We start from the raw sequence: 15,231 nt of genomic DNA, 5'->3' as shown, positions 1-15,231 counted from the left end.
GATATACTCTCTATTGAAAATGTGTGATCTTAAAGCATGCAGCAATTGAAATAATTTTGTCAGAAGTATTTAATTACTGCTCATACTCAGTGGAAGGTAAATCACCAAAAAGATCGCCTTTCCTTTAGATCAGTAATCTGTATTGAAGAGCTCCAGAGGAGCAAAGTCTTCATCTCCTGAGATTCTAAAACACAAATCTTCTTCCCGCAGTGCCTACCACCTCTTTGCCTCGCACAGAAAAAGTCTACAGAATTAACCATTGTTCCCTCAAGTTAATGCCAAGCCCAATGAAGAAGATCTTTCTTCAACCTCAAGGTATTTTATTTACGCACTAAAACACAAAGCCAACCCATTTCCCACTCCAGAAATGAGATAAATGTACTTGCCTCTTGCCGTTTGAAGTTCTGCACATATTCTTCAAACTGTTCATCTTTCGTCTCATCAGCTTTCCCAAGCTTCTGAAGGACCTAGTTTGTGGATAAAACAAAATGGTTCAATTTAATAATGTTTTCAGGGTGGGATAGGGACGGTGGGAGGGAGACATAAGAGGGAGGAGATATGGAGATATATGTATAGGTATAGCTGATTCACTTTGTTATAAAGCAGAAACTAACACACCAATGTAAAGCAATTATACTCCAATAAAGATGTTAAAAAAATAATAATGTTTTCAAACAAAAAGCAGAGCAAGGCTGTTGTTTCGCTCTTCTGAGGAGACGCTCTCTTAGCACAGCTAGTTTTCTGTTCTGTAAGCATCTTGGCCTAGTGGCTTTGGAGTTGAACAGACCTGGCTTTTAATCACAGTCCTACCACGCGCAGGCTGCATGACCTTGAGGAGGTGTCATGCTATAGCATTCATTTATTCACATATTTTTCCTCCAGTAGGCTGTAAGACTTAAAGACAAAAGCTATGCCTTGTCCTTTTGTCCAAAGCATCTGGCACAATGCTTGATGCATAACAGTTGCTCAATTTTTTGTTAAACGGTGAATCAAAGTTATTTGAGGAAAGTACTAGCCTACTTCATAGGGATGGATTTAGAGTTACTGGAGCCACAGGCACACGGCAAATTCTCCCCCACCATCTCCTGACACTCTCTTCAATTCAATAAATGTTCAAAGAGGCCCTGGGATACACAAAGCCCATGCTAAGAACTGGTCATCCAGAAATAGATATATGAATAAAATAAGGCCCCAGGACTTAAGCTTATGATCTAATGGGGTAGACAAGGCAAGTTCACAAATAACAAATCAAAGACAATCTGTAATAAGCAAGATGAGTGGATGGCAAGGCGTTAGAAGCAATATCCCCTTAGAGCTGAGCTCTTCAGGGAATCCTGGTGGGGATTCTTCAAAACATGCTGGAATCCAGCAATCCCACTCCTGGGCATATATTCAGAGAAAATTACAATTTGAAAGGATACATGCACCCCAATGTTCATAGCAGCACTATTTCCAATAGCCAAGACGTGAAAGCAACCTAAGTGTCCATCGACAGATGGATGGATAAAAAGATGTGGTACAACCAGCAGCTCACTTAACCTCTCTGAGTATATTTCTTCATCAGTAAAATGAAGATAATAATAGTAAAAAAGAAAAAAAAAAGATGTGGTACATACATACAGTGGAATACTACTCAGCCATAAAAAAGAATGAAATAATGCCATTTGCAGCAACATGGATGAACCTAGAGACTATCATACTAAGTGAAGTCAGTCAGACAGAGAAAGACAAACACCATATGATATCACTTATATGGGGAATCTAAAATACGACACAAGTACGAAGTTATTTACGAAACAGACTCAGACACAGAAAACAAACTTATGGTTACTAAAGGGGAAAGGGGGTGGGGGAGGGATAAATTAGGAGTTTGGAATTAGCAGATACAAACTACTATATAAAAGTGATAAATAACAAGGTCCTACTGTATAGCACGGGAACTGTATTCAATACCCTGTAATAAATCACAATGGAAAAGAATATGTATATATACACACACACACACACACACACACACACATATACACACACACACGTATATAACTGAAGCACCTTCCTGTACACCAGAAACTAACACAATGTTGTAAATCAACCATACTTCGAATTTAAAACTATGCTGGCAATTCCTGCAGACAGGAACGTGGCAGAGTACCTTCCAGTTAAGGAAGCAGCCTAAGCAAAGACCCCTGGAAGAATCATGATGGACTGTGAACTGGACATGAGTGGCTCTGTTTTCCTAGAGCCCAGGACTGGGTATCAGAAGAAGTAGTTCTTGGCGATACAGCAGAAAGTTACTTGGGACGGAGCAAAAGGACCCTGAGAGTCATGATCTGGTACACTATTCAAGATTCCCATTTCTAGTATCTAAAACACCAACTTATTTAAGAATTTATAAAAACTCCATAAATGTTGCCTTCTCAGAATACGTACACCCTATGGCATTACCAAATATGTTTTTCCAAAACATAACCATTTGGGCATTAAAACATACACTCATACAAAGCACTTTCTATGGCTAGGTTGTACATCAGCTTATGCTAATTTGTTTCCTTAAAGATATAATCTTGTACAAATTGATAACTTCCTTAGACTCAGTTTAGAATGTTTTAACTAAACCCAAGTATCAAAGTATTTACCCAACAAGTCAGAGTCCATGCAGATTCCTTCAAGAAATAAATTTTCTTTGGAGGTAAATAGTAATTATTCTAAGTATATAAGGAAAAAATGATTATTTTATTCTATTCTAAAACTAACTGTTTATAATATATGCTAGTATTCCTTCCTTTGGCATTACTAAACAAAGATTTTTTAAAACAATAAAACTGTATACAGACTCACATATATTACCAATTACTCAACTTCATTCAATTTCATGTCCCAAACCAACATCATATATGAATAATAGGAAAGATATATTATTTCTCATTGCAAAATTATTATTTAAACAAAGCTGGATGTATCCAGTAACATAACTATTCAAAGGACAAATAATCACTCTATTAACTAATAATCTTTTCTCACTTAAGAGTCTCTGTGAAAGACAGAAGAGAAAACACTAATTTTTGAAAGAACTGGGCATTGTAACTAGGGAATAAGTTGATAAGCGTAAGAAACATGATCAAATATATATATGATCTATTTTAAAGTTAACAGAGGTTATTCCTGGATGGTAAGATTCAGAGCGATTATTATTTTTTTCTTTATAATTTGCTACATTTTCCATAATTTCCTCTATGGTTATATGTCACTAAAGTAATCAGGAAAAATCATAAAGATAAGTAACAGGAGTTTATCATACTCATATCTGGTATATAAGAGATTTATGTATTAGATTCTAGTACAAGCAAGTAGATTGTTAGTAACTACTTGAAAGACTCTCCTCAAAAGATATAGATGAGTGAATTAATATCAACCGGAAGAAAGGTTTCCAGAGGCAGCCCTTGGGGACCTATACCTGATTCAGTGATTCATGTGTAAGGAGAGGGTATCAATGGTACTTACTTCACAGTATTGTGTGAAACTACCAAGGATACACATGGAAAGGCTGAGCTTTGATGCCTAGCATATAATTAATGCTCAATAAATATCTACTATTATTATAGATATTATTATCTAACACTATCGAATAATTTATCAATGGCCTAAACTTATACTGACAAAAAGTTGAGGAGGATATTGGATATGTTATATGATGAGAATGAGGATTCACAAAAGAAAGCTTCCCTAACAAGTGGAAATTCAACAGGGATAAAATGTAGGTCAAAATATAATTGTCCAAGTGCCAGATTTATTATTCAACTTTCAACTACAATGAGACAGGATGGATGTTAAGAATACATGGTTCCTGGGGCTTCCCTGGTGGCGCAGTGGTTGAGAGTCCGCCTGCCGATGCAGGGGACACGGGTTCGTTCCCCCGTTTGGGAAGATCCCACATGCCGCGGAGCGGCTGGGCCCGTGAGCCACGGCCGCTGAGCCTGCGCGTCCGGAGCCTGTGCTCCGCAACGGGAGAGGCCACAACAGTGAGAGGCCCGCGTACTGCAAAAAAAAAAGAAGACATGGTTCCTGCCCTTAAGTAGAAATAAGGAACCATTTTCGCCGACAGTCAGTATGAGCTGACCAAGTGATATTGCTGCCAAAGCATCTAATGTAATCTCAGGCTACACGAACAAGCATGAAAGGTACCCGGGGAGCAGTCCTGAATGATTCTATGTGGTGAACAAGTTGATAACCACATAGATACATAGACAACCTGGAGTCAGCTGAAGCGGAGAGAGTTGATACCATGAGGTAAGAGGCACAAATGATATAATCGGTATAGTAACGGGGAGAAGAGGAGACCGAAGGGAAAAGAGTACATCTGTCTTCAAATACCTGAAGGACCAACATCAGGAAGAAGGACTGGACTTTTCCCATCAGAAACCAAGATCAAGAACCAGCACGGGCAGGTAAAAGCTTTATCAAGAAAATGTTTGTGCCAGAAGTTTCTATCATGGTTTTCTGGAAATTAAATAGTTTGTTGGTAGAGGTAATGAGCTCACTGTCCTAGGAGTTATTTAAGTTTAACCCAAAGTTAGAGGTGCTAGAGAAGAGATTTATTCATCACACTGGTGAGTGGAATGAGTCATATTTCAAATATCTTCTCATTCTTGAATCCATAATCAATGTATCATGTTAGACATTTTCCCTAGACAAGAATGCAAATCTCAATGAATAGAAGGCAGAGAAGAACGTCTGTTCGTTTCTATCTCCAGCTGATATTGACTTGCTGAAGACTGCTTGCCAAACCCTGTGCTAGGGGCCGCAGTAGAGCAAGCTGCGTTCCAGGGACTGTGGTCACGTGACAGGTCTGAGCGCGGGTGCAAGCTGTGGAACTAGGGTAGATGCGGCTAGCGTGCTAGGCAGAGGGCAGATTACGGAAAGGCTTCGTCTGCAAGACTAAAGACTTCAATCTGCTTGTAGAGACCACGGGAAGGCAATGAAGAGTTTCCCTTCCCTGGAGACAGCTACGTGATTAAATCTGTGCTCCCTGGTGACAGTGTTAAGGACAGGTTAGAAGAGAGAATGAGTGGAAAAGGGAGACCAGTTAAGAGATTATTTAAATAGTCCAGGCAATAAATGACAGCCGCAGCTAAGGAACAGATAAAACCAACCCTCAAGAAGTAAACATACAGAATTTCACAGCTTATGAGACAAAAATGGTGAGGACAGAATGAGTCAAGGGTGACATCATTTCTTCTGTGGTGGCTGAATGGGTCATCTGGTGACAATCAGGGTGTTGAGTTGTTGCAAAGTCTCCAGGGAGATGGGAAGGGTTTAGATGTGGAATTGGAAAAGGTTAAGAACCAGAAACACAAAGCAGGAATCGTGGGTGGAACCAAAGGCCCAGCTGAGGCAGAAACCACCAATGTGCAGGTACCCACAGTTAAGCAGTTTTGTGATTTTCTCCAGCAGCCTTGATACAGGTGATAAGATTCATCTGCTACATAGAAAGACCGTATCTTAAGGCATCACGGACACTGAAACCTAGAACTGAGATGACAAAAAAATGTATCTTCTACCTTGTTCTAATATTACAATATTTAACAGTGAGTTTATAATTTAGGTGGCCTCTCTCATTCACTTCTCTACTGGCTATGTTGACAATACCAATTAAGCCTGAACAGTTTGGCCCCACTGATATTACGGGAGGATTACTAATATATTCATGCATCTGACACTCAGATTTTGACATGACACATCTTCCTCCTCCCCAGGCAAAAGGAAGAAAAATCTGCGCCTGGTGCATATTGGCTTAGGATTTAGGTCTTTTACTTCAAAGATAATTTCATGTACATTGACACTTTCCTGTTTTTTTGGTTTTTTTTTTGCGGTACGTGGGCCTCTCACTGCTGTGGCCTCTCCCGTTGAGGAGCACAGTCTCCGGACGCGCGGGCCCAGCGGCCATGACCCAGGAGCCCAGCCGCTCCGCGGCATGTGGGATCTTCCCGGACCGGGGCACAAACCCACGTCCCCTGCATCGACAGGCAGACTCTCAACCACTGCGCCAGCAGGGAAGCCCGACACTTTACAAGAAGATTTCTGTTGTTACTTTTGTTGCTGTCAGTTTTCAAATGCAAAATAATATTCTCAACTGAAGAAGCTTTTTCAAACTGCTTTTCCTTTCAGTGAGATTCTGAAATATTCCTCTAGAGCTGGCTGGGTATTCATCTTCTCACTCTCAGCCCTGAGTTCAGTAAGTTCTGATCTGATCCTAAAAGACGTCATGACATAGGCAAAAAATAAAAAAAAATTTAAAGCAGGAATATGGTAACTTGGAATATTTAAGCTAATAAATCTTTTTTCAGTGTCTCCTAAAGCAGTTAAGTTTCTCAGCTTGGTTTACAAAGGCTGCTCCAATGATGTGAATCTCACATACTTTTCTAGAGCAATTGTTCGTGTACAAAGTGTCCAAGTCAAGTCCCTAAAAATTTAGAACTCGTTTTAATTTGGGCAGTTTCCCCACACTGTAAAGCCAAAATTCCGATCCAATTTCAAATCCTCGGAGTCCAGTGCAAATTAAATGCTGACTATTGTAGCAGTGAGAGAATAATTGCCTTCTCTCCATATGTTAAAATTAGGAATGGAACACTATGTTCACAGCTCTCAAAAAAAGTAGTTGGCATTTGAAGTCAAAGAAAAAAATTCACAATCTTCCATTCCACATAGAAAGGACTTCTGTTAATTAGGGGAAAGATCAAAGCAAGGTCAAAAAATAGTGAGGTATGACCCCAAGCACGAAAAAAAGTCCTGTGATCCGAAGTGGGAAACTGATAAGAGGCGGGGATGCAGACAAGGTAATTCAAGATGAAGGCCATTGGGGGTGTCTGAGACACGTTTTTATGTACCGCTTGATGCTGGGACAAGGGTGATGGTTAAAAGAATTCTGCAGCATTGGCCACTGGGATGCCCTAGAGAGATTCACACATTACATGACGGCTCAGACTAGACAAAGTTCTAACTCTGGGTGATTCATTCCTTCCTTAATTCATCCTTCCTTAAGCCAGACTCTAAAAGTCAAAGAAAGAATCCTACAATCTAATTAGTTTTCTCTAAACAAGGAGGTGCCCCTCTCTTCATACTTTCTGTCTTTATAAAGAAAGAAGAGCACATCAAATTATGTAAACATGATTCACTGAATCCAGGAATCAAGTACATGGGATGACCATGGCCTTTTCTGGACAGGAGGACACAGACAGATAGTCTTCTACCACTGCCCACACCCAAATGATTCATTCACTTATCTGTCTGGACACCCACCTATCCATTTATCAAGTGCTCACTCTGATGCTGTGCAAAGATCCAAAACCTCGGACTGGAGGGAGACCATTGGGTGCCCGCGAGTGCAGGGTAGCTGCTCTTCTGAAGTGTCCTATGGGTACACACTGCACTGTTTCTCCAACTTCAGGGTACTAGTCCCTTAACCTCTTTCTGGATATGTTTCAAGACTTAAAGAAGTGGCTTTAATGCGGCCTGATTTGAGAAGAATAAGATGAGTCATCCTTTGGTGTGGCTCAGGTGCCCATCAAGGTCCTGCACTTTGCCTTCCATCTGGTCCTCTGTGGGACCTATTTCTGCACCGCTATGACATTCACTTCTTGCCCTGGCAGATCTCAACAGTACATTAGGCATCACATCATCAAAGCCTCTCGGAGGTTGGCATGAGCCTTCTTGCTAATTCTGGGAAACACTTTCAGGGAGGTACACGAGAACAAGTGAGAGAGGGAAGGTTCACAGGCTTCCATCCCATTTGGGTGGTCTTCAGACTTTAAAAGTTTGAGAATAACGCATGGTAGAGAGAAAGTACAAGTCTCAGACATGAGCAGGTTTATCCTAAGTGGGACAGAAGCAACTGGGTATTAGAAAGCAGTGGAGGAAAGAAAGTTCAGGGGCCTGGAAAGGAAAGAGAAGTGAGGTGGGTCCCCAAAATGCAGATACAGTAAAGCACCAGCCAAAGCTGCTTTCAGTCACGGGTCTACCTGGTGAGGTATCCTGCTGCAGAATTCTGCTCTCTTCTACCCTCCCCAACCCTTTAAAGTTGAGGGCATCTTACTCCTCTGACTTAAAAAAATCTTGTTGGAAAAGATAGCTTGAGGAATACTGATGTAGGAAAGATGAATTGTGAGCCCTGGCATCTATCTGACCCCTTCTTCTTCTCCAGGAAGCTGGGTGCCCCGTCTCTTCCTCTTGCTTGGGTCACCTCATCTCAAGACTACTTTTCTATGAAAACTGATACTTCCAGTATCCAACCCAGAATACAACATTTACAGCAAAATTCAGGGACACAGTCGGCTAAAACCTTTGAGTCATCCTAAGGCTCTGAGAGGGACCATATTTTCCTTCTCCAGTGCCCCCCCCCTTCAAGGACGGGGCGCTATCTCATGCCAATATTGCACAGTGATCCTCCAACCTCATTAAATCATTCAAATTAATCCTCACGCTGCTTAGCTAGGGGAAGATATTCCTCCATATACCACAAGAGAAAAGTTGTCTGCTAAACTGGTGGCAATCTACCTACAGAGGAGCTGTTAGAAAGGCATGTGGCCATAGCAACCAGGGAGGGCTCTGTACCCAGACATTTCACTGGGGATCAGTCCTGTGCCTGATTTCTTCCTACAGACTCCTCAAGCCACCTTTGTGACCTCAGTTACCCACAGTACCAGCAAAAGATGAATCAGCAATTTGAACACACAGAACTGCAGTACAAATAGGAAGGAAGATGTTGACTTAGGTGGGTCCACAAAACCCGACTCAGGATTTCAATTGGGAACTGTAAATTCCCTAAGACAAGAGGGAGTTGATGGACAGGAATCAGATGAAAAGGAGAGTCCAGAGAAGAGAGTAAAGACACGTTTTTGCTTTTCTTCCTCTAGGGAAAATGCCCCATCTTAATAACTCCATAGTCCTTAATTTATTAGCTATCACCTATGGAAATTTAAAATACATCAAGCACAGTTCCAAATGCATTATACCTAAAAGTGAATTTAATCCTTCCAATAATCTTGTGAGTTAGGTTATAATGACTACCCTCATTTTACTGATGAGAACACTGAAAATTGGTGAGGTTAAACGATTGACCACAGTCACAAACTAGTATGTAACTGAGCTGGGATTCAAAGCAAACAGTATGATTCCAGAGTCAGCTTCTAACTACAAGGCTATAATGCCCTAAAGACAGCAGCAGGGAAAGAAACATGGCTGGTAGCTTTTCCCTAGACAACTAAGTCATTTCCGTCCATTCTACATTCACTCTCACTGTCTGTGTCACATGGCCAGGGATGCCAATATAGCAACTGCTGGATCCATACTTCTGTTAAATGGAACCATCTGACACCACCTCCATCCAGAATAGGTCATTATATTCATTCAAATACCCTGGGTGAGTGGACGTGGGTTACACAAAATACGCATTCTCCCCACTCTACCCTTACTTAGAAAGAAGACCTCCAACTAGCTTCAGACTGGCAAAAGGCCTAGGAGGACATCACCTCATTATAAGAACCTTAGAGATCAGGCCACAAAGAGTGCCTCAGCAACAAGTAGTTCAGAAAAACAAAACAAAAAACCTTAGGTGCACGTCAGTACAATGTAGCTGCTTGTTCTATAATGTCCTATGGGCAAGCACTGCACTGTTTCCCAAACTTTTGGTGGAAAGAATGGCATGAACAGATCCTGGCAACAAAGTCCCCACCGCAGTCCTGCCTGGGGCCACTGAGTGATATCAGAAAGGACACTGTCCCTCTTCAGACTCCTTTTTTTATTAATGATGCCTTTGGTAACTTGACCCTTCCTGCCTCACAAACACTTCGTGAATAAACACAAAGAGAAAGACACAGGGTGCTTAAAGAACGTTTGAAATCGCATTCTGGGTAATCTCATATTGAAGCAGGACCCCAATTCCACAGGTTCCTAAATGTGCAACAGACTCCAATTGCCAGGGCTCACCGTTCCCAAGGATTTTAGACAGACCCAACAGGATGTGACTCAAAGGCCATTTCACTAGTGGTTTCTATCTTGAATGGTTATTGATCCCAAACTAAGAGTCATCTGATGTGAAAATTTTTATACGAATTGCAGGTTTGAATGGAAGTCAAAAAAAAAAAAAAAGGAGATTGCTAATAGGTTGAAAACCAAATGGTACTTCCTCTGGAAATGAGTCCTGATATAGAGCTGGACATGGTATTTTCCATTCAGTTTGTTCCCGTGGCAGTTTTCTAAAGATCGGTGCACAAGAAGGAACTCTGAGTGCCTTCGTGACCTTTATTTAAAGAACACTGGAGCAGAGGGGCAACATAAGGTCCTGGGAGACGTAGGTGAGATATAGGATGCTCGTTACGGCTGTGAGGGCTGCCTGTCAGAGCACATGGCCTTCTGCTCCTGGGCACTCAGGGCTGAAAATACTTCTCACCAACAAACATGCAATCGCCACAAACAAACAAATAAATAAAGGAGCGAAGAAACAAGTAAATCCTGCAGCACTAATTATCTCTGCACACATTTCTGTATTCTGCTTTTATGCCTTGATTTTCAATTTTCTGCAGCTATTTTTAAAGTCTGATCTGCATGAAGTGAATTACTAAAGAAAAGAAACTATGAAATATAGTTTGGATGAGGCCCACTTTTCAGATTTAATTGGAGCTTCTGGAGCTGGATTCGCCACTTTCATATGGTTAATATGGAATATTTTATGAAGTTAAACGCAAACTTTGTGTGAATTTTTAAAATATCGAGCCTAACAGTATGCGGCTTTGGGCTGTATCACCAGACTCTTGTCTGGACAGGGGAATACTTTAAGGGTTTTTTTTTTTTAAGAAGCACAGTTTGGTGTGTAAGAATTACCACGTGATAGAAGGGGTAGGAAGAACACAGCTGTTTTCTGGACACCCTGAGTGATACTTACATGATACTTGCATAAGGGAAACACGCTTCTGGAACAGCCTTTTACTGGCTGTTCCGACCATCTGTAAACACATGCAGACACTTCTGCGGGTCATACTCTGCACTGACGCCTACAGATCCACACTCCCCCCTCCTCACCTGGTTCAGCACCTCTAGGGACTGCACCCGGCCCTGCCCCTCTGGCTTCTGTCTAGAGTTGATCATGAGAACTCAAGCCAGCAGAAGATGGAAAGGCAGGAGCAGAGACGTGGGGACAATGGTTCCCCTGGTCCCCTCCCTGCAGCCACCATCACAGTAGCCTCAATCCTCTGGTGGCCCCTCCAACAACTACATCTCCTCTCCCTAAGTTCTGATAACAGCTTCCTCCCCTTCCCCTATAGGCCTGGAGATCAAAGACCCCCAGCACCCTCCTCTGCTGCTAGACCCAGCAGCGTCTCCATCCCTTGCTGGTTTCCCGTAACGCTTTCCACAGGCCATCCTGGAATACAATTGGGGTCTCAAAATTCCTAGCTCAAAATCTCCCATCGCCCTTTTCACCTTCCAGCCATGAGCAATAATGAACTAAAGCAACCCAACACACTTCTAAAAAAGTACCACTGTTGTGTCACAGTGTACGAATGGGATAAAAACAAACCAGCACAATCCATCGTACCAGAAACAATTTGCAAGATAAGCAAGTCTAAAGATACCAATCCCACAACAATGGGGTTTTGCCAACGAGGACGCTTTTCAGGAACATAAGCCCTGCCTGCAGTTGGCAGAGGATAATTCTCATTAAAAAGTGTTTAGTAGGATGTTTTCAGCCTTCATTTGAAGACATCTCAAAGAGAGATTGTTTTTCCTTTTGAAAGCTTGTGGGACTTTTAGCCCTGGCATTTGAACGACATCTTTTCATGAATGTTGTTTAGATGTTGATGTTCCTCCGTTGAGAATTCAAGGGAATCACAACCAAAATCCTAGTAGGCTCACTGAGGAAATTGACAAGATAATTCTACAGTTAATATGGAAATGTGAAAGACACAGAATAGTCAAAACAATTTTGAAAAAAAGGAGAATAAAGAAGGATGCTATATCCCACACCAAAGCTCTTTAGAGCCATAAAGTCGAACTTGCAGAATAGAAAACTAAAAATGGCATGACTTACTTTTGTCCTACTGAAAGGGTAGTCTCCTGCAAAATCTTTGACCTTGGCACCTAGTAAATCCTGAGCAGAGTAAAAAGTAAGCAACACCTACAAACAACTAGCTTCTATATGTCTTATTCCATGTTTATGGGGAAATCAAATCCCACGCAGGGTCTCTGGTGTAAAAATCAAAATGTTTAAAAAGCTAGGGCTGTGTTTTTAGAAAAATAACTGACCATGATTCTAAGGCCAAACCTCTCTCCACAGCCTGCATTCTCATGAGATCATTACTTTAGATTTCACTGGCTACACCAGTTCTGCACCTTATTGTAGGCAACACTGCAGTAGTATTTCTCTGCCTTTTGTTTAAGAAGATCCGGATGTGAGATCACTTTATTTATTTATTTTTTACAGTAGGTCCTTGTTGGTTATCTATTTTAAATACAGCAGTGTGTACATGTCAATCCCTAACTCCCAATCTATCCCTCCCCGCTGAGATCACTTTTTAAAAAGTTGGTCCTTTCCCTTCTGCTTCAATGTCGCTGTTAAAGCCATAATCTATAATATCTAATATTTGATTAGTCAGCAGGTGGAAGGAATACTGCAGTCCTATCAACATAATGTCCAGGGTCATAGAGAGGAGTAACCCATGAACACTTTGAAATCTTCTTACTGTACAGCTTTCAAGAATGATTTAGTCATCCTGATGAATTTATTAAGCAATAAATGTAACTGACCGTTTATTCGATGGCATCCTTTCATCGTATTTACATTTCTGTCTCTAAATTCTTGCCACTCAAAGTGGGTCCTCGCACCAGCAGCATCAACTTTCACCCGACAGCTTGCTAGATATGCAGAATTTCACGTCTATCCCAGACCCACTGAATTAGAATCTGCTGTTCAACAGTATCCCCCGGCAATCCATCTGTACGTTCAAGTTTGGGAACCCTGCTAAAAAAATTACAAACTCAATGTCACACCCCACAGGTAAATAAAAAAAAAAATGGTCATTTTTCTGGGCATTTGCTGTCAATGTAGAAAAAATCAAGCTTTTCACACTGAAACTGCAATGATCACAGGATACACCTTGAACATTGGATATTAAAATGAATGCACAAGCTCTGTTCAGCGTTTCCTCCATTCTCTTAAAGCAAAGGACTGAAAAATTTCCAAATGGTTAAACGCTCTGGACAGGTGAGTGGGTTCTGGTTGTTTGCAGTTTAATTTGCATTTTAATGATGTCATCACCATCAGGTTTTTATAAAAACATGATTCTGCAGGCTACTCCATAGGAAGCGGAATCATTCCAATCAGTCACGTTTTTGTCCACAATCTGTGAATTAAACGTGAGTTTCTGGCTCAGCGACAGTAAACAATGTCAGATAAATGAAACAGGAACATCTGTGACGGTTTTCCTGGCCATCCCCCGAAATGGTGAGTAAGGCACTCCTGCCCTTTCATGTGGAAACAACTGAAATCACATGGACCTCGGCATGAATGTTCCAAGCAACCTGGACTACAAACAGGGGACTTTAACATCAGACAATCATGGCTGCAAATAAGAGCAAATCTGTTTCTCTGGCAAATGTCCTATGATGGTTTTCCATATAAAATAAGAAAGAGGCTTTATTTAACCCAGAAGTCTGCAGGCCATAATCATTTATACTGAACCAATGCTTCTTCCTCTAAAATCTAACGAACATCAGGGACCTAATGCCCAGCCAGCACCCGGCTGTGAACAAGACACCAGGCTTAGCCTTAGCCCTATGCCGTATCCGCAAACACAACAGTCACCTCCTCCTTTGAACATAATTGAGGCAAATGGGATCTTCTCCTATCATCGCTTCTTTCTCCTTTCCTTTTCCCTCCTCACCTCTTACTGGAAGCTTCGTGACAGACTCTGTCGGCATAAAATATACTTAAATTAGCTGTGAAAAGTGTCCAATGTTAGTGAGAGAAAGTTTCATTTTGTAGAACTGTCTCTCCAAAGAACGTGAAAAACCTTATTCACTTCCACAAATGCCCAGGCCTCAAAAACTCGAATTCCCCCTCCTCCTCAATAAGTCCAGGACCCTGCGGAAAGGGCCAAAGGCATCCTGAGATAGAGATGCATAGCTGCACATCCCAGGTAGGCTGCTTCTGAAATGTTAAGCTGCAAAGTTAGGAAATGGGAAAAGTAAAGAAACATCTGTACTGTACTTGGGTCTCAAAGTATGAACAGAAGCATCTAAAATGAGCCTTCCTTCTGAATATGGGCTGTACAGTTGCACTCTCCTAGGTGTTAAGGACCAAATGAAAGGGTTATATAACCAGCTGGAAAGACAAAAGACAAAAACTTAAATAAATGTAAATTTAAATAATAACTCACGCTTAAACAAAAATTAGCCAGGAAACTAGATGACTTCCTATGGTCTTCATATGCTAAGTGCATTTTGAATCACCACGAAGATGATGCAGAATGCAGTGTCGTCCAAAAATTTTTTGACCAGAGAACCTTTTGGTCTAAGACGTATCTTGTGAGACTGATGTGCTACCAAACACACCTGGGAAAGCCCTGAGCTACACCATCCCTGCCAGGGATCTAGACCTGGGAAGCCCTGCGCCTCTAAACAGGGCTCCTCAACCTGGCTGTGGCATCAGGATCACCTGGCAGGCGTCTGTTGAAGCAGGTCTGCAAATATCATTCTGATGACCACAGATTTGCTCTGATCTGTTAGCTGTGGGCAAAGCCTTACGCTTATTCCTCAGGAGTAATTATTTTAATTTAATACCAAGTTTATATAACACTCAGAAGTGAGCCATCTCTCAGCAACAAAAACAAATAATGAGATGTCCTGGTTCAGCCAGGTGTAGGCTCCATCGCCCTGGATAAGCCGCTGAGGCTTCAAGAGTCTCCCTTCCTCGTTTCTGCCGCCCCAGGGCACCCACGCAGGATCCTGAAAAACAAACAGAATCCCTGCATTGTAACTCCTGCCAAGTGCAGCTCAGGTTACTGGGATACATACGGGCAGCATCATTAATTGCCCTGCATAAATAATTCAATATAAACCAGGCTCGTATAATTGGTGGGGAGGGGATCTGGTTCATGACCCAGCTCTGCCACGTGTAAGCAAAAGCTTTCTCACTTCTTCCTCTTCTTCTCCACCATTCTTTCACCATTTAGGTGACAACTA

General features: G+C 41.6%; 1 protein-coding gene across 4 annotated transcripts in view; it reads right to left on the bottom strand.

The window, feature by feature from the left end:
- The window catches only part of AMPH (amphiphysin), a 183,552-nt gene that overhangs the window by 102,094 nt on the left and 66,227 nt on the right, over positions 1-15,231 (bottom strand). For all 4 annotated transcript variants that reach the window (XM_079931516.1, XM_079931517.1, XM_079931518.1 and 1 more), the window contains exon 2: positions 383-467. In XM_079931516.1, coding sequence (XP_079787642.1) covers positions 383-467 — 85 coding nt within the window. The remainder of the gene's footprint in view (positions 1-382; positions 468-15,231) is intronic.

Source organism: Stenella coeruleoalba (assembly GCF_951394435.1).
Source record: "Stenella coeruleoalba genome assembly, chromosome: 9".
Classification (NCBI taxonomy): domain Eukaryota; kingdom Metazoa; phylum Chordata; class Mammalia; order Artiodactyla; family Delphinidae; genus Stenella; species Stenella coeruleoalba.
The sequence above is the reverse complement of the archived record's forward strand: the minus strand, read 5'-3'. Positions and strand labels throughout refer to the sequence as shown.